The sequence below is a fragment of the Phyllostomus hastatus genome, unplaced genomic scaffold, assembly GCF_019186645.2.
Source record: "Phyllostomus hastatus isolate PE091 unplaced genomic scaffold, TTU_PhHast_1.1 phas_contig_62, whole genome shotgun sequence".
NCBI lineage: Eukaryota > Metazoa > Chordata > Mammalia > Chiroptera > Phyllostomidae > Phyllostomus > Phyllostomus hastatus.
The window spans coordinates 17,899,397-17,922,396 of record NW_025333921.1 but is presented as its reverse complement, the minus strand read 5'-3'; the positions used below and the strand labels follow the sequence as shown (position 1 = coordinate 17,922,396).

Below are 23,000 nucleotides of genomic sequence, written 5' to 3'. Positions count from 1 at the left end.
CTTCCCTTCCCCATTCTCTAAGAATAAAAATAAATATTTTAAGAAAGAGGCAGTGATGTATTAAGTTCTACAGACAAGCGCTCCAGCGACTCAAAGGCACGATGGGTGGAGAAAGTACATTTTGCTCCTAACGCTTCCTCTTACTGATGGGCCCCTCCCAGTCTCACTTCGGGATTAGCTACCCGGACACACACTTCTCAGTTTTCTGAGGCCAAATAAGTGGAGGAACTTAGCCGCACCTGTCACGTGGCCAGAAGCACCGGCAGCACGTGACCTACCTCGAGCTTGGCCAATCAGTCTCTTCGGGGGCGGGGACGCGAAGTCCGAGGGGCGGGAGCAGCAGTTGAGGCCTATTCTTCTCGCGAGTTTTGCCGCCATCACTCCTCAGCCGCCCACGACTTGGAGTGAGGGTCTCGCGAGGCTTGGGCGCTGCGGCGGTAGGAGGAGGACAGGGAAGGACGGAGCGGAGCCACTGCTACCTCCGGGGCTCACTCCCTCGCGCATTCACCCGCCCCCTCCCTCCCTCCCTTCCCTCCCCCGGCCCTGGCCCATTCGCTTTTCGATCTGTTGAGAGGATGTTGGGCTCCTCGCTCCCCAGCGCCCTGGCCCTCTCGCTGTTGCTGGTCTCTGGCTCTCTCCTCCCAGGGCCGGCCGTCGCTCAGAACGGTAAGCGGTGCGCCGGGGGCGGGCTGGGGCCTGAGGAGGTGCGGGAGCAAAGGGAAGGGGTTGGTAGGAGAGTCCCAGGGGCTGCGGGTCAGCGGTGAGGAGAGGCGAGCGGGGAGTTGGAGGCGCGGGTGTCTGAGCTGGAGGCGCTGTCCGAGACGTGGGGGCGTCGATCGCAGCCTGAGGTATATTGCTGGCTTAGAGGCGCCACGTCTTGGGGCCAGCCGCTCCGAGTCGGGAAGGAACACCCAGGAAGCCCATGTGAGAAGCTGAGTCGCGGGGGCGGATGAGGAGGGGGCGCAGCTTTTAAAGAGGCGGCCTGAGATTGGCGTTTGTGTTTAAGAAGAGGGGAGTGGTGTTGGCAGGATCCGCAGAAAAACCGGGATCCCGGGCGTTGGAGTCTTGTGGGGTTATGCTGGGGCCCTGCAAGACAGGTGACATCCTTAAATAAGGGAGGCGTTGCGGGGAAGGGAGTCCAGAATGCTAAGCAGAGTACGAGAGCGCTGAGGAGAGGTTAAGAATCGGGGAGCGGTGGAGGTGGAGGGGAGGTGGGCGGAAAGCTAAGGTGGTGGATTGACTGCGGGAGGGGATCTGGAAAGAGAAGCAGCATGGCTCTAAACGAGATGGGGGAAGAGAGCTGGGTTGCTGGGGAGGGTGGAGTGCTGAGCACTCCAGGGTAGTGGTAGGGAGAGCCAAAGGAGTTTCTAAATAAGGAGAGGAAAAATGAGCAGAGGATAGGAGTAAGGGTTGTAACTGAGGCAGGGGAATATTTATTGGGGAAAGAAGGGTGAAGACAGGAAATATGGGAAGGGAGGAAAATGCAGGAAGTCGAGGATCTAACGTTGCAGTGTGGAGCGTGTATTAAGGAAGGGAGCAGCTGATTGTGGCAAGCGCTTATGATATACAGTCTGGGCCTTTGGGAGGGCAGCGACACTTAGCTGTAACTGCAGTGGTAGGATTGAGGACACTGACTGGAGAGAGGGAGATGGAAGGAGTGTGTTTTTAAGGTCTAAAAGTTACAAGACGCGAGAAAGATTATTCCTGAGGATCAAAAAAGTAGTAGCTGGGATATATGCAGGGTACAGTGGAAACAAGAGAATTGGGTTTTGAACCTAAGCTCTTTAAAGAAGATAGAGAAAAAAAGATTCTGATTGTTGAAAGCGTGTGTTACAATTAAGCCAAGGTATTGTGAACCGATTTCTGCTTTTGGTGGAAACAGCCTTTAAGAGGTTTAAAAATATTTTTATAGGAAAGAATTTATGAGAAGTCAGCCGTGGAGAGTGAACTGTAGATTGTCTTTGCTAATCATTCAGTGTTCCTTTGTTGTTTTGCTAGAACAATTTAAAATTACTGTTGTTGGAATAGCTGAAATTTAAATTACTTTCATTAAAAAATCAATAATCGAGCCAATGGATTTAAGCATTCTAAGGAGAATACAGGCTTAAGATGCTGAAGATTACAGTGAAAATACATCTTATAAAGGATTGAAAAAGCATCATTGGTTAAGTATGTTCATTGTACCAAATTATACTAATCAAATCCTATGTATGCTTGATGGCCTTGAATTATCATTGCAGGGGTCAGACATTGAATATATTAAGTATATTGGGTATTTTTCCTGTGTTCCCCCAAAGCATGATGCCATTGTGGAAGGCAGGGTAGAGTTAGATTGATTTATCTTACCAGTTTTTATAGTTGGTGTGTTAACAATATGACTTAAAGAAGTCTAATATTCATTTCAGCTATTTGATTTGTGGAAATAACATTGATTTCATTTGGGGCGATTGATCTTAACTGCTTAATCTCTGCTGGCATGGTATCTTTCAGTGACTGATAATACAGCAGAATTTTAGTTTCTTAGTAACTACAGTGAAGTTTTTGGATAGGCCTTCAAAGACTCATCTGGCTGTTCTCAGTGATCTGTGTTCTACATACCGCGTAGTGCAGCCTTTCCCTTGTAATGAGCTTCAAGTCATCAGTCACGAGACATGACTGATGACTTGAAGCTGAGTTTGTAGTTGACCCAAATGAATGTAAGTTTAATTCAAGGAAGAAATGGCTATTATTTGAGTGTGAATCCACATAGGCAAGGATGCTATTTTTTTTTAAAATATAGCTTTCTATAACATCATAAAATTAAAGCTTTCGATTGGTAATAGCCCTGCAGTAGTGTGACCTCGTGTCATGGAGTTTCTATTTTCTTACAGTGCTTCAGAAATAGATAACATTCTCTGTATGATGTTGAAATGTTAGAAGGGTTAGATTATCTATTTAAAATGATGACTTTTAAAAAAACCCAAACCTACATGTTTTTGGATTGGGTATGTGGTAGTGTAAATTGAGTATAGATGTTTTTCAAAAGGTCTCTTTCATTATTCCTAGAATAAAGAATTCAGACTAGATGACCCTGGAGGTCTCTTCCAGCTGTGACCCATTACTGTAGAAATTCAAGGCTTTCATTCAGATGAAAGGCTTGTTTACTACCCAAATATGTAAACTTGTAGGGTCACAGTTTCAAGTAAATCCTTTAAGGTGTTGGTTTTTATATGTAATAAGATAAATGTAGTTCATTTTAAAGGAAGAAACTTGCCCTAAAATGTAATCTTCCTTAAAGTCTTCCTGTTAAGACTTTTCTTTAAAAAATTTTAGACTAAAATTAAAATGAAGTTTAAAACAAGCAGGATTATATGGTAATCAAGAACACAGACTTTGGTTTCTGTTAGACCTGGATTTGAGTCCCAGCTCTCTGTAGCTAAGTGACCTTGACTAAAGTGCTCACTGCTTCCAAGCCTCAGTTTTATCATGTGTAAAATGGGGTTTATAATAATGCTAGTCCCACAGAGATGATTGAGGATTAAATGATATAATGGCTGTCAAGCACTTAGATTTCTGCCTGGCATATAGTCTCAGGGAGTAAATTTTTACTATATGAAATACTTGTTACTATATGTTACTGTAATGTAACATGTGCTGCATTACTTTATGTAGCATTACAGTGCTGTATGTACTAAATGCTCTATAGCAAATAAGTGTTAGCTATTACTATTATCCTTTAAAAAGAAACACTATTAGTTATTTTTGTTCATGTGTACATTGAACACTTAATTGTTATGTCATCTTGATTAAACTTAATTAGGCTATTTGAAGTTTCCAGAGAGATTTGCACATTTGCATATGTAACTTTAAGAAAAATGACCAGTAGTGCTGCAGTTTCAAATCCTGGTGAGGCAGTTTTATTTCTCTTTCATTGTCTGGGGGACTACATGGCTTTGTTACTCTTTTGGTGAACTAAATATCTTTTCATAGAATCTCACTGTTGTGAATGAGAGAAGTAGAAGTCGTGCCCTACACACACACAATGGAAGTGTTGGAAATTTTAGCTGACAAGTGAATGTGGAATGAAGTGTAAAAATATAAAAAATATATAGTGAAAATATGAAATAGGATAATTAACAGAGTTAAGGGGAGAAAATAAGGAGTCTAATAATTAATACTAATGAGCTAAATTTCAAGAAGCCATTTTGCTTGGGTGGTACTAGGTAGCCATGAATATTGTCCTTTGTAAGAATGCCAGTATTTGCATTAGATAATTAATTAATCTTTTCCTCTTCTGTCAAGGGATGTTTGCTTCAGTGGTTGACAATTTTCTCTCCCTGAGTACATTTTTAGATGTGTATTTGCTATTGATTGTACATCTCCCCTTTGGGTGAATTGAAATGAGCAACAGAAGACAGAGGTTATCTATGGCAGCTGTGTACAAATGACATGGTAGATGTCAAGCAACATACCTTAACATAATCCAAATAAAATTTTAAATGACCAGAAGAAATAGTTTGCCTTCGAATAAAGCATTTCCAAAGGAAATCATAAGCCTCCAGTCTCTCATGCAAGACCACAGTGTCACTACTGACATAATGGAGCACCCAAGCATGAGAAATTGGTCAAGGATCTGGGGTAGAAAGGCTAGCTGTGTTTACTACATCAGGATCTGTTGCTGGGCTCTCAGTCTTTTTGTTTTTCAAGGTTACTGGCTCCATATTAGAGATCCAGATAGTTATTTTTGTGTTGCCAGACTTAATAGGTCTGACATTGTATGAATTACACAAATCCTAGTGAGAAATTAGACTGTATTTTCTTGAAGGAATCCCTTTATTTTTCTCAATACAATTTTGATGTGAAATATTTTCACTTGTTGAGTATACTTTAATAAAAGGTAAAATGTTATTATATTACTTTTACTTTTTAATAAAAATAATTATTTAACTGAAACTACAAAGATAACCATGTATGATTAGAAACATACTCTGTCAATTTGGACACTGCTTCTCATTTATTTAGTTTGAGGTACTTTCAGAGTAAGATATTTCATATGTAAAATCTGAAAATCTGCTGGATATATATAAGGGTTGGTTTACAAGACAGTTTGGTAAGGAAATAAGGTGCTAATCTCTTTACAAATGAAGTATGTAGAAAAACTATGGGTGACTGTTAAATGTCATGCAGGAGATGTTCAGTAAAAGTTTAAATAAAGTTATACAATGATGTTTTGGAAGAAGTGAATTAGGTGAAAAATATTCTGATGCATTCTATTCAATTGTTTATAGTGAGAACATAGTCTGGACAGGACCAGAAGTAGAGAATGAAATTGTAAGAGAAAGCGAAAGGGAAGAAAGGCTATAGTAGTAAAGACAGGAAGCAAGAATGAAGAATGAATTTTCTTTTGAGGAGTATCTGGAAAAATAGAATATCAGAAAGACTAAATAGATTAAGAACTTCCAAGGTGAATTCACACATCAAAATTAAAATAATAGTGCAAAATCACCTGATGTGAACACTTGATTTGTCTTTCAGTGTACCTCTTTAAAGAAAACATTATCATTTTTTATGAATTTTTAAAAATGCCATTGATGATACAGAGTTTAATTTTAAGCACCTTAGATAAATGCTTTTAAAAATTTTGTGGTTTGTGGACTTTTTTTCTTTCTTTCAGAATTCTCAGTTTTAATTTGTCAGGATTAGCTTTGGGAAGACAGAAAACCTCTCTACTAAAATTAGTTAATTATGAACTGTTACATTTCGTAGGCATAAACATCACCAAATTTCATGTGAAATACAGTGGTGATCTATATAAAAATGTTAACCCAGGATATTGATATTTAAATTTAAAAAATTGAATAGATGCATAAGTAAAATACAGAGCTTATTCAGTTTAGGAGTCAAGATTCGCACGTAATTTCAATTTACTGTTATCTAAAATTGAAATTAGGCTAACTTTCTTTGTTGTTTGCTTTTGTGTATGTACAAAATATACATTCGTTAATCAAATGTAGTTAACTTGAAATTTTTTCAGAACTTTTAATTGTGGTGTGTGAAAATGGGATTTACTGAATATTCAAAGAATTAAGTATCTGTATTTATTTGCATATAGTAAGTTAGTGGGGGACACGGTTAATGTTCCTCAGGCACAAATAACACAGTTATTTGGGTTTGTTTGTTTCTTGTTTTTATTGAGATTCAAATAAAAAAAACACAACTCAGTCTTACCTCTTCATTAAAGCAGACTGTGTTAAGTTTCTTGTATTAAAAAGTACTAAATGCTGTTATTCTTTTGCATTTCTGAAAACAATTATGGAATTTTTTTTTTTATTTTAATCATTGTTCAAATACAGTTTTCTCCTTTTTACTCCCAATCCAGTCCCCCCTCCCACCCTCCCCACTTCCCTCCCATTACCACCCTCCCCTTAGTCTATAACCATGTGTCCTTTAAGTTTGTTCCTGTGAACCCTTCCCACTGATGGAATTTTTTTTCAATTATGGAATGTTTTAAGACCAAAACATTCATCTTTCCAAATCATAATTACTGGAACCTTATGATATGCTTTATGGTATTTTACAGAAGTATATCAATTTAGATATGCTTCCCTTTGTGTATCTAGGTTTATATCATTGTTACACCCAAGTATTGCTTCAAATTGAGTAGACCATGAATTATAAATGAGATGATGTAAAATCACTCAGAAAATGTCAGTGTTCTATATATTATGTGAGGTTCTATTAGAAAACATTGTTTCAAATTCTACCAACAGTTTTCATCATATCCAAATGTATACTCACATTCTGGAAGGGACTAAATATAAAATATAAGACAAAATGTCAAGTCCTTTTCTGATAGAATAACAAGGCAAAGTGTTTTATACACTAAGAAAAGAAAAGGTAAGAGTATGCTTGTATATATAAATTATTTTGCTATTGATTCTTCTTTTCTTCCTGATTGTATTTGAAAACCACTGGACTAGATGATATCTAAATTCCCTTCCAGTTCTAAAATTACACAACTATTGATCTTACAGCCTCTAGTGGGTATAGGACCGAGAGAGAGAATACTTTCTGTTTTTATAAGTTTTTGAAACTAGATTTTCAGAAATAATGAAAATGGAAGCTTGAATGTTTTGAATCCAACTGCCTGTAAACCTACTTCAGATACCATTTGCCTTTCTTGTTTCAAGAAAGGCAGAATCGTGTCTGTTACAGAGATCTCATATTGTGAATTAAACAGTTAAATGAAAATCAGTGCCAGGTAGGTGTTTGTATTCTCTCTGTTGATTGGAAAGTAGTTACCTATTGAAGAGGCAGTGATCTGTGTTTTATGTTATCCTTTGAGGAGGTTTGTTTTCTGTTTATGATTTGTTTCTTCTTTCCTTTATATATTTTTTAAATACTTCTAAGCCTAATTCATTGTAGTTGAGCAAGGCAATCCAGGTGTTACCTGAATTAAATCTGAGAAAGTTTGTAGCTTGATATTCCTTATAAACAGTGTGTAAAAGTCTCAATTTTGTACTTATTTGTGATACTTATTTGTATTTGTTAGGTAGGTCCATTTCCTCCCCCCCCTTTTTTTTTACATTTTTTTTAGAATGGCAAACATGTAAAAAGTAGAGTGAAATAATGTAATAAACTCCCATATAATCATCACCTAGTTTCAGTAGTTATCAGACACATCCTTACTGCTTATTTATTTAAAAGTAACCTGAAAGTAAAAATTTTAGGGTGCTGCAATGTATTCATAAAATAGAAATAATTTGGTTCGCTTGTAATCGTGTTGAAATGACTTTAAAAATATAAAAGCTGTTTAGAAGAAGGCTTTCAAACTTTTGTGACCCAGATAGAGAAATAGATTTTATTTGTGTGTAAGTATGTGCAGAATACATAATGTTTTATGAAACAGTACCTATCCTTACTTTGTAGTGTATTTGAATAAAACTGTTATGACCTTCTAAACTGATACCATAATTCATTAATTGGCCATGAGACTCATTTTTGAAAAACAGCATTTTCAAGCATTTAATTTTTTTTTTGTTTTGTTTTATGCTTTTTTAGTGTGGAACACTGATGATTTTTGTAAACACAATAAAGATCTTCATGTGACATTTATCAGTAACATCAGCATGTACCATTACTAGTCATTGTTAGTAAAGAAAATACAGCATTATTGAATTAATACATTATCCATTAGTTATATTGATTTTTTTTTACCCTATTTGAATTAGGGAAGCTACAGTAATTTGAATATCATAATCAAAGCACAAGTTTTCCAGTATGTGTAGTTGTCTTTTCTTTTACATTAGAGCTTACATTCCTTATTCCCTAGCCCCTGCCTTGAGTTATTATTGGTTGAATATGGGGGCTGGGAGTACTGTTTATTCCCAGCTGCATGCCTACTCTGATGCTGTTGTCTGAGACACATTTCTGGTGAGTACAAAATGACTTGAACACTGGCCAAGGGAAGGGAAGGGAGGGAGAGGGAAAGCAGAACTATCACTGAAGAACCATTTGCCTTTCATGATAAAATTCTGGAGAATGTTATTTTCTCATTTTTAGACATTGCTTCTTGGAGGGGAAAACAAGCAGTAAGATGTCCTCTGTTGGCAACTATTTGTGAAATAACTTCTCAATTCATAGGTTGAAGGAATGTACTATATTTAATTTCAGATCTTTTGATTGAAGGAATATGTTAAATTTAGGAGTTTTTGATTATACAAGTTTAGCAGATTGGAAGCCATTGTGGAGCAACTAGGAAAAAATAGCACAGCAGCTCCAGCATTGAAATTATATTTGCTAATGCTGAATCTCTAATCGTTCATCAAGGAAGATGAAATAAATGGCCTTAATGCAAACCAGGAAACGGCTACCTGGAAAAGAGCATCTATGAAGAGGTTTCCAATAACTTGTGGTGAATCATAATTGAATTACCCTTAGACACATAACATAGTGATCACATACCAAAATTATGGTACTATTAACAGTGTAAACGTTTTCACAGTAGGATTGAACTCCAAATAACACTTTCCAACCACATTTAGGGAAAGATGCAGATAATTCTACATTGATGGTAGCAGAAGATTTAGGAGAAAAGATTGAAGAGCTAAATTTAGGAAAAGGGAGCACTGGGGGGATGTGATTATCTATTAATACCTTCTAGGTAGCAGTGTAAATGAAGTAAGGGAATTAGGCAGTCTCCAAAGATGGATGGGCTGTATCAAAGAGCAATGGCCTAGAGCACGAGGAAGAAAAGCATAGGATTAGTATTAAATATATGATTTTAATGAAACTAGCAGAAGGATAGAGTTGTTTGCACTCATTGTCAGAGCTATTATAAATAGGGCAAAGAACTGGTTGAGAGGGTCCTCATAAAAAAAGGGAGTATCTCTCTTTTTTTTTTTCTATATGGTACAGTAGTCCCCCTTATCTCTGGGGGGAACACAAAGGGGGAGACCCCCAGTGTATTCCTGAAACTGGATAGTACTGAACCCTATTGAGCTCCTAAACAAATAGAATAGTCCCCCTTTAACCATGGCTTCTCGTTCCTTAGTTTTAATTATCCATGGCCTACAGCAGTCTGAAAATATTAAAAGGAAAATTCCAAAAATAAACAATTCATGTATTTTAAACTGTGCACTCCTCTGAGTAAAGTGATTGCAATCTCACACCATCCTGCCCCATCTCTCCCAGAATGTGAATCCTCCCTTTGACCAGCATATATCCATACTGTATGTGCAACCCGTCAATCACTTGTTAGTACTGTACTGTTTTTTCTTATACATACATACCTATGATAAAGTTTAACTTATAAATTTTATAAATTAGGCAATTTCATTGATAGAAGATTCATTCTTACTGTAGATTTTAGCAATGTTAGCATATGATTTTTTCCCTTACCTTATTAAATTAAAAACTTCCATCTTTTCACTTAAAGGAAACACTTTAAGGCGTCTCTTTGGAATATTCAAATTGCTAGCGTTGTTACTCTTGCACTTAGGAGGTTTCTTGAATACAAGCTCTGTGACACCAGGACAGTTCATCTGATAACCTCAGACGACTACTTAGTGACTGGTGGGTTGCACATAAAACATGGATATGCTGGTCAAAGGGATGATTCATGTCCTGGGAGAGATAGGGCAGGATGGCGTGAGATTTCATCACACCACTCAGGAGAGTGTGCAGTTTAAAACTTAGGAATTGTTTATCTGAAATTTTCCATTTAACATTTTTAGACCGCTGTTGACCATGGGTAATTGAAACTAAGGAAAGTGAAACTGTGGATAAGCGGGGACTACTGTGCTTGTTTTAGGAGCTCAGTAGGAAAAAATCTTTATGGAAATGAATATGGAACGAAATGGACTTTCTAGAAATTTTTCAGGGTCAGAAATTAGTATTTAATTCTGTAGTTTTATGATTATGAATCAAAGAAAAATGGTAGATTAACTTTGGAATTCATTTTACTGGGTTTCAGTTCTGTCTAATACTTAAAACAGGATATTATTTATTATAACCATCATAAGTAACTTCTTTTTGTTCAGTTACCAAAAACCTACACTATGAGTTATTTCCAACCTGTGTTTAACTCACAGAAGTGTAAGTTTCATGAAGGTTCATTCACTAGACTGGAAGGAACCTAGTAAAAGTTTAACCTTTGGCTCTTAGAAAGTAGGCTTTTTCTTTTTTATGGGAAATGTCAGCTATTAAGAAAGCCTTGTCATCTGTAAAAGAACACTTCCAAAATTCTGCTGTGATAGAAGCTCAGTTCTTTTTCTTTTTATTTTCTTTAAAGATTTTATTTATTCTTAGAGGGGGAGGGAGAGAGAAAGAGATGGAGAGAAACACGAAACAACTATCAGTTGCCTTGTACGCATCCTTGCTGGAGATTGAACCTGCAACCCAGGGATATGCCTTAACCAGGAATCAACCTGCAACCTTTTGCTTTTCCGGACAATACCCAACCAACTGAACCATACTGATCAGAGTGCTCAGTTTGTTCTTTTTTTTTTTTTTTTTTTTAAGATTTTATTTATTTATTTTTAGCGGGTGGGGAGAAACACCAATGTGCAGTTGCTGGGGGTTGTGGCCTGCAACCCAGGCATGTGCCCTGACTGGGAATCGAACCTGCAACACTTTGGTTCGCAGCCCGCACTCAATCCACTGAGTTACGCCAGCCAGGGCTCAGTTTGTTCTTTATGAGTGGGAGCTGGGGCTATAATACCTTGATAGAGATGGGAGCTCACTTTAATTAGTTCCGAGAGTGCAGAGTTGCCAGATAAAATGCCGGACGCCCAGTTCCATTTGAATTTCAGGTGAACAGTGAAGAACTTTTATTTACTAAATCTGACAGCCTTAAAGGATGTCTTTTTTTATTGTTGTTGCTATTTTGGCTGCCCATTTAGAACCTAAGTGACACAGAGTCTTGTAATTTTGTGAGTTTTTGTGTATTAAAATAAATTGTTTTAAAGTAGATGTAATATTCTGTCAGGTGGCCTGCCCTGTTATCACAGTAGTTGTTAGCAGTAATTGTTCAAGAAATCTTTGTTTTTCTTAATAGTGGCCCCAAGTTGTAAGAGTAGTAATGCTGGCAATTTGCATATGCCAAATTTATGTTAGTAAATTGATAGCAGTAATTGTTAAAGAAATCCTTGTTTTTCTTAATAGTGGCCCCAAAGTGTAAGAGTAGTGATGCTGGTAATTTGCATATGCCAAATTTATGTTACACTGCCAATTTTCTATGAGAAAATGTAGTTTATAATAGTATTGTTTTCTGGTTTTGTCACATTTCCTTTTTTTTCCAATTCTACTACTTTATATTTCATAGAGTAAGTTTTTCATTTATTCTATAAAAATTGAAGTTGTTTTCAGGAATGATGTGGCAGAGGGCATCAGGCTGGTTTCTAAAAAAAAATTTTTTTTTTTGCAATTCCCCTTTTCTCTCTTACCAAAAACATTTGAAAATTTAGGGACTAATGCCTGAAAGTAAAATAATAAAGATGTTTCTGAGGTTGTTGGTTCAAGGATTATACTTTTTCAGATTTTTGCATGGGGGCTTGTAATATATTTGCATTATTGGCTTGGAAGTTATAAATGGAGATGTGCCTGATCACACCCTTTTCCTCCTAGTGGGTTCAGAATAATTTTCATTTGCTGAATTATAACCACCTGATTTAGAGAGTCACAGAAAGTAGATGTTGGCTCTGCAGACCAGGGATGTGATTTCTTTACAGTTAAATTTCAGTACTAAGAAAAATGGTTTCCTGAGCTTTATTATAAGGCCTCTTATTATAAGGCCTCTTAACCAGAGATGTGTCACTGTTTATCAGTAATTCAATGTAAGAGATACACTTTCTGTCCTTTTTGTGTAAGTTGGGGTCAGGTGGCTGTAAGAAAAACAGGAATTGAGTAATGTAATAGGTTCCAGGGTGACTGATACTAAGTAACATAAAGCATAATCAAAATTATACTTCTACGTATTTATTTGAAGTATATTTAAGGCAGTTTTAAGAAGTGTTAAAAATAATATAGTTTTTATGAAACTGGAAATTAGTATAGTTTACATTTGATGCTTAAACTCTATTGGAGACAGTATTACATGATAAATAAGTTGATATACTCTGTCACCATTGTAAATGTAGAATGTAAATTTAAAAAACTATGCTAAAAAGGTCATTATCTGGGACAATGTAGTTGGGTAGAGAGGGCACTGGATTTGGCAGTAGCCCAAATCCTATTTCCATTTTAGTTCCTATGGTTTCTATTTTTTAAATTAGTATCACCCTTAATCCACAGAGTTTTTATTAGAATAAATGATAATGTATGGAAAAGTGCTCTTTAAAATGCTGTATCGTGAAATGGCGTGTATGTAGAGCTTTGAGTTGTGAGGCCTGGTACTTATAAACTGTTTACCCTTAATAGATTAACTGCAACTCTGGTGGTTCATAGGAAAGTGAAGAGGAAAATAAAGTACTAAAGAGAAGGACCAGATTATTTCAAGATTAGTTTTTCTGACAAATGATGACTATATCATAAAATGCGCATTTCAGATGCCTGTTAGCAGACCAGCCTTTTCACTGAATTATCCACCTCTGCTAGGAAAGTTCAGTATTGAATTTCTATAATTTTTGAAGTTTGCCTCCCAGTACTGTTCTCATCTCAAGTTAAATCTAGTTACAGGGACACCCTGTTACTCCTCATCCCCTGTTGCCTTCCTTCCTCAGGTAGGTGACACAAAGTTAAATATCAGTCTGGTATGTGTTTGTTTTTTTCATAACACATTTTTGTAACTTCCCTTTATTATCCTGAAGTGAAATTCACTGTTATTAAGAAAATAGTGACCTAAATGTAATATAAAGGGGGAAATAACTTACAATGAAATAGTCTGTAAATGCTCAGGCATAGCTACAGAAGAAGACATTGAAGTTTATATCCATGAATATGACAGCTACAAATGCTGAGTGATACAGTTGTGCTGTAGTGGTGACTCAGTTACTACAGGGGGCATTGCTATGGATTATGTGATTTTCTGAAAAGGTGAACAACTCTTGGCAAAGTTCCAAATGAAACAAAGAACAGTCCTTACTTTACACAGTAATTGCATTCCTGGAAAACTGAGTGATGATTAAAACCATGCAAGAGATACATTATGGTATATTTTAAACTTCCTTAGAGTTTAGGTTCAGAACAAGTTTTTCATCTCTAATGTCATTTGAAAGTTGTGTAGGAAGAGGGAACAATTCTTTGTTGTACAAGGTGGGATTTTGAGGATCCCTGGTTCCAGGCAACTAAAGACCATAGCGCTATCTCAATTACTGTATCAACCAAAAATAAACACAAATTTCCAGAATGCTCCGTAAAAGGCAGAGCAGCCCCCTGTTAAGAATATGTCATTTTGTCTCTGCACTTGTAAGTACACTCTGATACAGGATAACAGCACCCCAGGGCAACCACTGGTCAAAGCCACACACCTGTTCTAGGAATGGAAAGGCAAGGAGAACAGCTATTCACTTGTGTTGATTCTTTAAAAAAAAAATGCTTTAAAGCAGGGATTGTAAACTCATTTACCATTGGAGCTAGGCAAATAACATGCTTTGACTGAAAATCAAATAAAACTCAGTATTTGCATCCTCTTCACCAAAGGATTATATTGTGAATATAATTATTCATATATAATACAAAAGGATTGATTATATTATAAATATAATAGGCTGTTGAAGCCTGAGAGATTGGATTAGAGTCATGAGTTTTGGCAAGTCTCTTACTCTTATTCCACATCTGTTTATTAAGAATAATATATACATACCTCACAGGGTGGTGATTAGAATGAGGTGTTTCAGTTATCTTGGTTTACTTTTTAATTGAAAGCCAGGTATATATTTTTATAGTGAAATGGTTAATGAAGTTTGAAATCTGTAATATGGGGGAATAGTCTCTTATTTTTAACAAAAGCAAAGGAAGTAATTAAAAAGAACTTTTTTTTAACACACAACCTAACACTAAACATGCTGATTCCAAACTTTCAGTAGATCAGACTCTCCTTAGTCTTTCAGGTTAGCTGTCAACCTTAGCATCGCAGTGACTGTTATTTAGCATGGTATTTATTTTTGAAGTGATGTGGGAGCAGGTAATTTTGCTATTATGCAGTATTTTATTGCACCTCAAAAAATAGATTATGCTATAAGACATATTTTTATAGTTGCTTGAGTTAGAAATTTAGCAACATAGTTTCTACTAGGAAACTCGTGTATGGTATTTTTCCATTTGTCCAGTGAATATTTTGAAAGTTCCACATTTTCTTGGTTCTTGTAAATGTTTTAGAGGCATATACATATTTCTGTACATTTTGTTTTCACACTTTAGACTGCAGAAAGCTTATTTAACTTCTTTTTTTAGTAATTAAGATAATGATCTAAATGGCTAAAGCAATACAAACATGTGCTTTTATTCCTTTATTCTTATCCTCATAATTCTGTCCATCTTTGTTTTTCTCCACAATATGATTTTGAGTCTTTTATCTGAGCTCTGTGCCTTAGTTATATGTATTTGTTGTTTTTTATAAAGTCCTTTTTTTCCTTCTGTTTTCCTATCTTCATTTTGGTTTCTTCTTACTGGTACATACTTGGTCTTGACCCTTTTAGTATCTTCATTTGTTTTTAGGTAAACATTTATTTGGCACTTTTAGCTTTCTTGTCCTGTCATTTGAATCTGTTTGAGGCAGAGAAGTGACAGATGCTGTTATACTTGTAAAATACAAAGTTTAGTTTAGTTGACTGGTTTTTGAGCTGAAGTGTTTGCATATTTTTGCTTTTCCTAGTAGCTGTTTGATGGTTTTCTTTATATGGTGGAGATTTCCTAACATGCTTTTTAAATCTTTTAATCCCCATGGGGTCATAATGTCCATATTTCTCAGAAACAGTTTAGCTAGTCTTCAGGGCCTAGTTACAAATGAAATTAATTCCTGATGGAACTGAGTACATCAAGGAAGAAATAATTTCAGGCAGGTGGCTAGTACCGAATATGGAATGCGAACTGTGAGGTACTTGCTGTATACTGGAAAAGTTTAGTGCTTCCTACAAGGCTGTGCACATGAAATGTTCCAAAATGACTGCCTGTAGACATGTAATTTGCTACCTAGTAGCAGGTAGGCATTAAAATTTAATTATGAGGTGGGGGTGGTGCTAGGATGATGAGATTTTATAACTGTAGGATGAAAGGGGAAATTTTGATGGGTATTAAGAAAAAAGAAAACCCCACTAGAGTATACAGAGTAGTAGTTCTTACTGTATGTAGGAACAACATTAAGCTACAGTGAAAATTGCTCACAGATTACCAGTAGAAGTATGAGCTTGCTGACATTTGTATTTCAGTAAGAGGTGTATATAGTTTAGCAGCTTGTCAAAGTCAGAATTAGGAAAGAATTTGAGTGGAATGTTTTTAGTAGTGTCCTAGAGTGCATTTCATCTTACCATTCTGCGACACTATCTGTTTATCACTGAAAGAGTTCTAGGATTGTATCAAGTCTTCAACTTTCAAAATACACCATTGGAAAAACTTGACAGGCCTAGTAGTACCAGCTGAACCCGAGGTAACCAGATACATGAGCTTGCCAGACATCTCTGCCTAGAATTGAATGAAGTTTTCATCAGGCTGAATTTTCAAAGGATGGGTTTAACTAAATGTAGGAGGGAATATTAGCAGACAGAGAAGATGAACCTTCCTGCCTTGGATAGTGATTAACCAACATTTTGACATGGATTACTTCATTTAAGTTTTTGGAAAAAGGACGAAATTACTGTATTTAAAAAATTATGAAAGGACTTGTTTTACATAATATTCCAAATAATACCCAGGTGGTTAAAGTAAAATACTCAAGCTCCTCCTTTAATCCCATTCCCTAGGAATAAGTAGTGTTAGTAGTTTGTTGTGTATCCTTTCAAAGCTTGTTCTATGTATATATATTATTCACAGACTGTAGTGCTTTAGTAGTATTGATTATCATTCTTCTTGGCATTGATAGCCTTCCTATTTTGAATATAGTAATTGTAGTGACAGTTATTTTCATTTATGTAAGTGTATGGAACCTCTAGAATACATCTGTTGTTACTTGTCACTGAAGAGAATTATGTTGATAATGACTGCATTCTTGATACAGAAATTGGCCTACGGAGAGGGTCTTTCTCATTCCAAACAGGGAAAAGCTTCATGAAACGTAAATATACAGCAGTATATTACTGTATTTTTATCCTCAGGAATATTTTTTGGTGGAAATCTTGCATGTTCACACCTGTAACATCTTAGCTTTGTGGGTAATTACTGGGACAACTCTGCTAAATTTAGTGAAAACATTCTGAATATAATTTTGCTGTCCCTTTTCAAGAGAAGTAGCAGTATTTTGCTGGTATTTGGGACACTAGGTGACTAACAACTTGATCTTCCACCTCATGATGGGGTGCTACCTCATCAGGGAGTTATGGAATGATGAGAGTGCAAATAAGTAATTATGAAAGGAGAGTCGATTTGGATTGTTGACTGAACTTTAGGATTTCCTGAGGAATGGAGGAGGGAGCAGATTCTAGTAAGGGTTCTACAACTAAATTACAGCTTCTTTAAACCATAGTATATCTAAGTGTCAGATTAGGGCAAGACTTAGATTTAGGAGTTTCCAGGCTTTAGCAGCAGAAAGTTTTTTCTTTTTATCTAAAAAGTAAGTAGAGTCTTGATATGTTAGATAACAGTCTGTCTGTTCTTCAGCGGGAGAGAGTCTCTTAACTGTTTCAAAGAATCTTTGGCCTCTTCAGGAGCAGTATTTTTAAATTGACAAAACGGGTGACCTCTGTGTAGACCTGCTTGTGAAGATTTTGCACAAGGATGTTTCTTACCTTTGGTTTACAGTCTGCTTGGTCAGTCCTGATAGCTGCATGGAAAAGGTCTTATAGATAATTTGCAAAGTTGATTATTAAAATATTTATATTAATACATGTGTCCATGTTTGAAATAAGACCAAAAGAAAAAATGATCCCTTTAAGGAAGAATCTGTAAAATAGCAAAATGGACTTGGGAAATTTTATTGTAAGGTTTGTCAGCCTCTTTGTGAGAAAAGCTGCCATTTACCTCTAGCTTTGAAATTCAGGATTATGCATGTGATAGAGTATAGAGGTGTGCTGTCAAGTCCCTGCTTGGAGAAGGATTGGAAGTGCCATTAGTTTTCATCCCTTGGTGGGAAGCAATCTTACGGTGTATGGTTTTAGCATCCACCTTGGAGGTCTGCCAATAAGAAATGGAAACCTTGTCCTGGCTGTCATGGCTCAGTGGATTGAGTGCGGGCTGCGAACTAAAGTGTCACAGGTTCGATTCCCAGTCAGGGTACATGCCTGGGTTGCAGGCCATGACCCCCCAGCAACCACACATTGATGTTTCTCTCTATCTCCCTCCCTTCTCTCTCTAAAAATTAATGAATAAAATCTTTAAAAAAAAAGAAATGGAAACCTACTACTTAAAACAATAGGTTACAGTCAGTGATCCTAAATACTTTTTAAACTTATAGGCCCACATAAAGTTGCCATATAGGTAATTTAGGTAATTGGGAATGGATGTGTCATGGTAAAGGCCTGAACGGGTAGGATTGATAAGAAAGAAGTAGAATAGGCTCTTGACAATTATTTAAGATAAACATGTTTTTGAATTAAATAATATACACAGGATATCATTTAGTTCTTATTGTAAACAAAGCATTGCTGTCAGTGAGGCAATAAAGTGTAGTGTGTGGAGCTCTGGAATTGTAATTGCCAGGGTGTGCACCCTGTCTCTGCACATCTGTAGAATGACAACAACAACCTTAAGTGGTAGACTGCATTTTTATATATTATAGTGAATTAAATTATATAATATACTTTGCATTATGCCTGATATATATAAATAATGAATTTGCTTTCAAAGACATTAGTTGTATATTCAGTAATCTTTTTGAAGTTTTTTTAAGCCCCCACAGTTTTCTTAAAGTTATCTTTTCAAAGAAAGATTTCTAGGCTGTTTGTTTTTTATTCTAGGAGGTTTGCAGGGAATCTGAACTTACTTTTCTTTTAGAATTGATGATGGAAAGTGTCCTTACCTAATTTGGAAAGGAATGGGAAAGTTGTGTTCTAACTGTAAAGTAAAATCTCATGTCAAAAATCTACTTTACCCTGAATTTTTATTCACTTGCTTATTAGGATTAGTGGATGCATGACAAGGAAACAAACACATTAGGGATCTGATTATTTTTTAATGTAACTTCTAGGGCATCTATGGTAAATTCAAATATACCATAGTGTAGGTTCTTAGGATTTATGATTGTTGATACTCAGGAAGATGGCTGTGATACCATGAAAAGCCTCTCCTAATTAAAGAAAGATGGTTTCATTTACTATACTGTTCATTAACATGTTAATGATTACTAATACATTTTAAGTTAATAGGTTGAAATTTATGGAAGGTCTTATCCTTACTCCTCAATTAGTGAGAATTGTTTTTTCTCACTATATTAACAAATAATGAGTATATGTGCAACAAGGCATTATGGGGATACAAAATTAAAGACATCCTGGTTTCCGAATAACTTATAATCTATTAAAATACACTCATTCTCACAAACACAGTATTGCCTTAATAGCAACTTCATGAATTCAGAGTACTGCATTTCTGAAACAATATCAGAGAGTATCTGATAATACATTCATACACAGAGAATCACTGCTAGTCTACACAGTTTTGGCCTGTTTGTTTGTAATTTTACCAGAAATTATAATACTCTCAGACTACTAAGTAGAAAACTACCTTTTGCAAGTACTAGGGTTCATTGATCTTTGTATACTTTCCATTTAAAATCAAGAAAGTAGGGCTTGATTTACATTGCATACTTTGTAGTAAGGCAGGAGATTCTAGTTAATAGGGAAGTTATCTGAGCCAGTGGTGGTATAACTACCAAATAATATATTTTTTTATTGTTCTGTTACAGTGGTCCCAATTTTCCTGTTGCTGTCTTGTGTCCTCCTCTCTCCCCACCCCTGCCAAATAATATTGAATGTAGGGGATTAGGGTTTAGGATTTGTCAGTTTTGGTAGAGAAAACTGACAAATCCTAGAGAAAATTATAAATAAAAACACTGATGGGCCCTGGCTGGTGTAGCTCAGTGGATTGAGTGCAGGCCTGTGAACCAAAGCATTGCCAGTTTGGTTCCCAGTCAGGGCACATGCCTGGATTGCAGGCCATATCCCCAGTATGGGGTGTGCTAGAGGCAGCCATACATTGATGTTTCACTCCCTCTCTTTCTCCCTCCCTTCCCCATCTCTATAAAATAAATAAATAAAATCTTTTAAAAAATTATTCATAGGCTAGAAAAGATCCCTTTGTTATCTGTGCTTGGGTCAGAAATACAAGATAGGCGGACATTACCTAGTTTGTCTGGGCAATACAAAATTCTCATTGTTCAAAGGTAGTTTTGCATTTATGTATCATTAAAAAATTTTATTTGCAATCAGATACCACTCAATCCCAAGGGCAAATAAATCTCAGTACCTGATGACAAGTATTTTTCAGTTAGTATATTTAAATTCTTAATAGACTTTATTTTTAGAGCAGAAAGTACAGAGTTCTCATATTTTTCCTCCCCCCACCCATACATAGTCTCCTCTGCTAGCACCATCCCTACAAGAGTGATATACTGTACTGTATTTGTTTTAATGATGAAACTACGTTGACATGTCATTATCACCATAGCTTGCACTAGAATTCATTCTTGGTATTGTATATTCATTCTACGGGTTTTGACAAATGTATAATGCCATGTTTTACCATCATAGTATCATACAGAGTAGTTTCACTGCCCTAAAAATCCTGTGTTCCCCCTGTTCATCTCTCCCTCTCCCCCTTAGCAGCCACTGATCTTTTTACTGTCGCCATAGTTTTGTCTTTAACAGAATGTCACATATTAGGAATCATACAGCATGTAGCCTTTCAATTTTTTTTCTACTTAATAATATGCATTTAAGTTTCTTCCATGTCTTTTCATGTCTTAATAGTGTGTTTCTTTTTAGTACTTTTTATTGTGTGGAAGTCTGTTTCTAGATAGGCTTACTAAATTCCACAAGTAGGACCTTAATTCTTTTAGCAGCAGATTTTATATTAAATTACCAGTTAAGAGGGGTAAGGGGGTTGGAGTGTGGGGTGAAATTGCTTGTTGCTTTAAGAATGATTTGCCTGGTGGCTTCCTTACCCTCCCCCCTCCTGTTTAAATGTAAAACTTTCTTCATGTTTTTGTCCATTTTGGGGATGCAAGTGAAATTCCTGGAATGGACCACAGTTATATAAATTGTTGAGAATTTGGGGAGAAATACAGATCTTCACGAATAGTGTATAATACCAAATATTCCTTGAACTTGTTTGTTTAATCTCATCATACAAATAATGTTGCTGCTATTGTGACTTAAAGTAGTGGGAAAGTTTACAATTTCAACATACTGTGATTATGGTCCATAGGTAAGGAATGAGATTTATTGAATATCCTCAATTTTTTTTTTTTTTAAATTAAGAGACCATTGGGGCCTGGAGAGGGGAAGAAAATTTCCCATTCCTTTGTTGAAGTGGAGAATCTCTTGATCATTTACCCATTGTTGCTGTCCTTGTTTTCCAAAAACCTTACATGGTTAACTTTACAGAAACATTAAAGAGGACAAAATAAGTAGGAAAAAGAACATAAATGTAGCAGTACTTCATGAACTTTTTTCACAGTCTAAAATAGGAGCTACTCACTATTCCTGTGAGATTTTTTTATCTAGAATCACTGGGTCTGGGGCTTGTTGGCTTTGTTTCTTTTCAGTACTCTACTGTTGAGTGCAGATGAGAACGTTTTAGCCTTGGGTATAGGCTGAGATTCCATAAATTTTCTTTTTGAAAGTTGAGAAAATTTGGTTGTGATTAAGTATTAGCCTTTTCCCAAGAAAAAGCATTTCCCAAGATAATCTTTGGAGCCAAATGGGTGCTGTTTTTATGAAAGGTTAAGGATTCTATGTAAAGGCTAATAGCATTATATAATCTACTCAAGTAGAGTCTAATGCTGCTTTGGGAGCGTCTGGCATAAGTACTAGGGCCTTGAATCTGAGTCATTGACAGCAAGAACATGAAAAGACCCTTCTTTTAAATCTTCCAAAGCAGAATAATAAATAATTTACCTGACATTATTAAAAGTGTTGTCCAGATACTGAAAGGGAATTAATTTCTATTTTGGTATATTTTATCCTAGTAAAAAATACACTGCATTTAGTGGTGAATCATTTGGAAAGAAGAATGATTATGGAGAAAGTTCTATTTTCACTTCCTTTTTCGTCCTCCCTTGGTGATCTCATTTCCTCCCATGGCTTCAGCTTCCATCTAAGTGGATAACTCCCAAGTGCATATTTCCAGCCTTCACTATCCTGGAGTGAAGACCAGATTGTATTTCTCCTTAGCATCTAGCCTACTCTGTCAGCACCTCCAAAGCCAACTCTCAGCCTGTCTTCCTTTATTCCATTGACACTGTTGTTATAGAACAGACCCGGGATGGTGGTAAATGATATACTGTTACCTAAAGGACCTCCCCTTTTTTTTCCCGGGGGCTCCCCCCTACCTACTTACTAGGTTCGCCTTGCCCTGCACCAGGGAGAGATGTCTGTCTGCCAGAGATTGGTGAAAAGGAAGAGAATTATTTATTTAAAAGTTATACAGGCTTAGAGTAATGACTTAATGTCTTCATTAAAATACTAAAGTTCTTTAGAATATCCACAGATGCACGCAGTTCTTCCTTCTCCCTCTGCCCAGTCTGGGGTACCGTATCTCAGGAAAAGAAGAAGTTGGTGCTTCAAGCTCCTGGCACCATCAGCTGTGTCGCCACCACGATCTCCAGTTATTCCAAAACCATGTGGCACTTTCCCCTGGCCCACCAGCAAGAGTTCTTTCACCCCTTTTCTTCCAGGCAAAGTCTCCTGCTTCCTAAGCCACGTGGCAAAAGGGAGCAGTGCAAAGCCAAGTGGTCCCCACTTGGCATGGCTGCCGTGCCTGGGTTTAAATCCCAACGCCAGTCTTCCTCTGCAGCCACATGTCCAACTCCTCCCACAATCAGTTACACCTGCCAGCATTCCTGTATTCTTCCAGCTTTAATGGGCTGCCATAGTAAGTCCGGGCAGGCATGGACCCATGGCGTGGAACCAATCATCTCCAAGCTCTCACTGTAACCAGGGGGAGTTGCCTCCCAGTTACATCTTGGGTGGAAGTCACTCCCTTCTCCCCGGCTGAAAGCATGGCCACAGCTCTTTAACCTACCTGTGAAACCAGTTAAAGGTTATAGATAATGTTAAATGACCATTCCAGAGGTTAGCTGCAAAGCTGTTGCTATACAAAACAGCTCTGAATGGCCCTGTTCCTTGTGTCTATCCCCCAGCTCAGACTTGTGTGTGTGTGTGTGTGTGTGTGTGTTATTTATTTATTTATTCCTAATATTTCTTGGACACCCT

General features: G+C 36.7%; 1 protein-coding gene across 2 annotated transcripts in view; it reads left to right on the top strand.

Annotated features, from left to right (window-relative positions):
- The first annotated feature begins 477 nt into the window (after positions 1 to 477).
- The window catches only part of NPTN (neuroplastin), a 66,189-nt gene continuing 43,666 nt past the window's right edge, over positions 478 to 23,000 (top strand). Inside the window, exon 1 of one of the 2 annotated variants that reach the window (XM_045848550.1) lies at positions 478 to 666. In XM_045848550.1, the coding sequence (XP_045704506.1) occupies positions 576 to 666 (91 nt within the window). In that variant the 5' untranslated portion in view covers positions 478 to 575. The remainder of the gene's footprint in view (positions 667 to 23,000) is intronic. The other variant, XM_045848549.1, reaches the window with a different exon arrangement.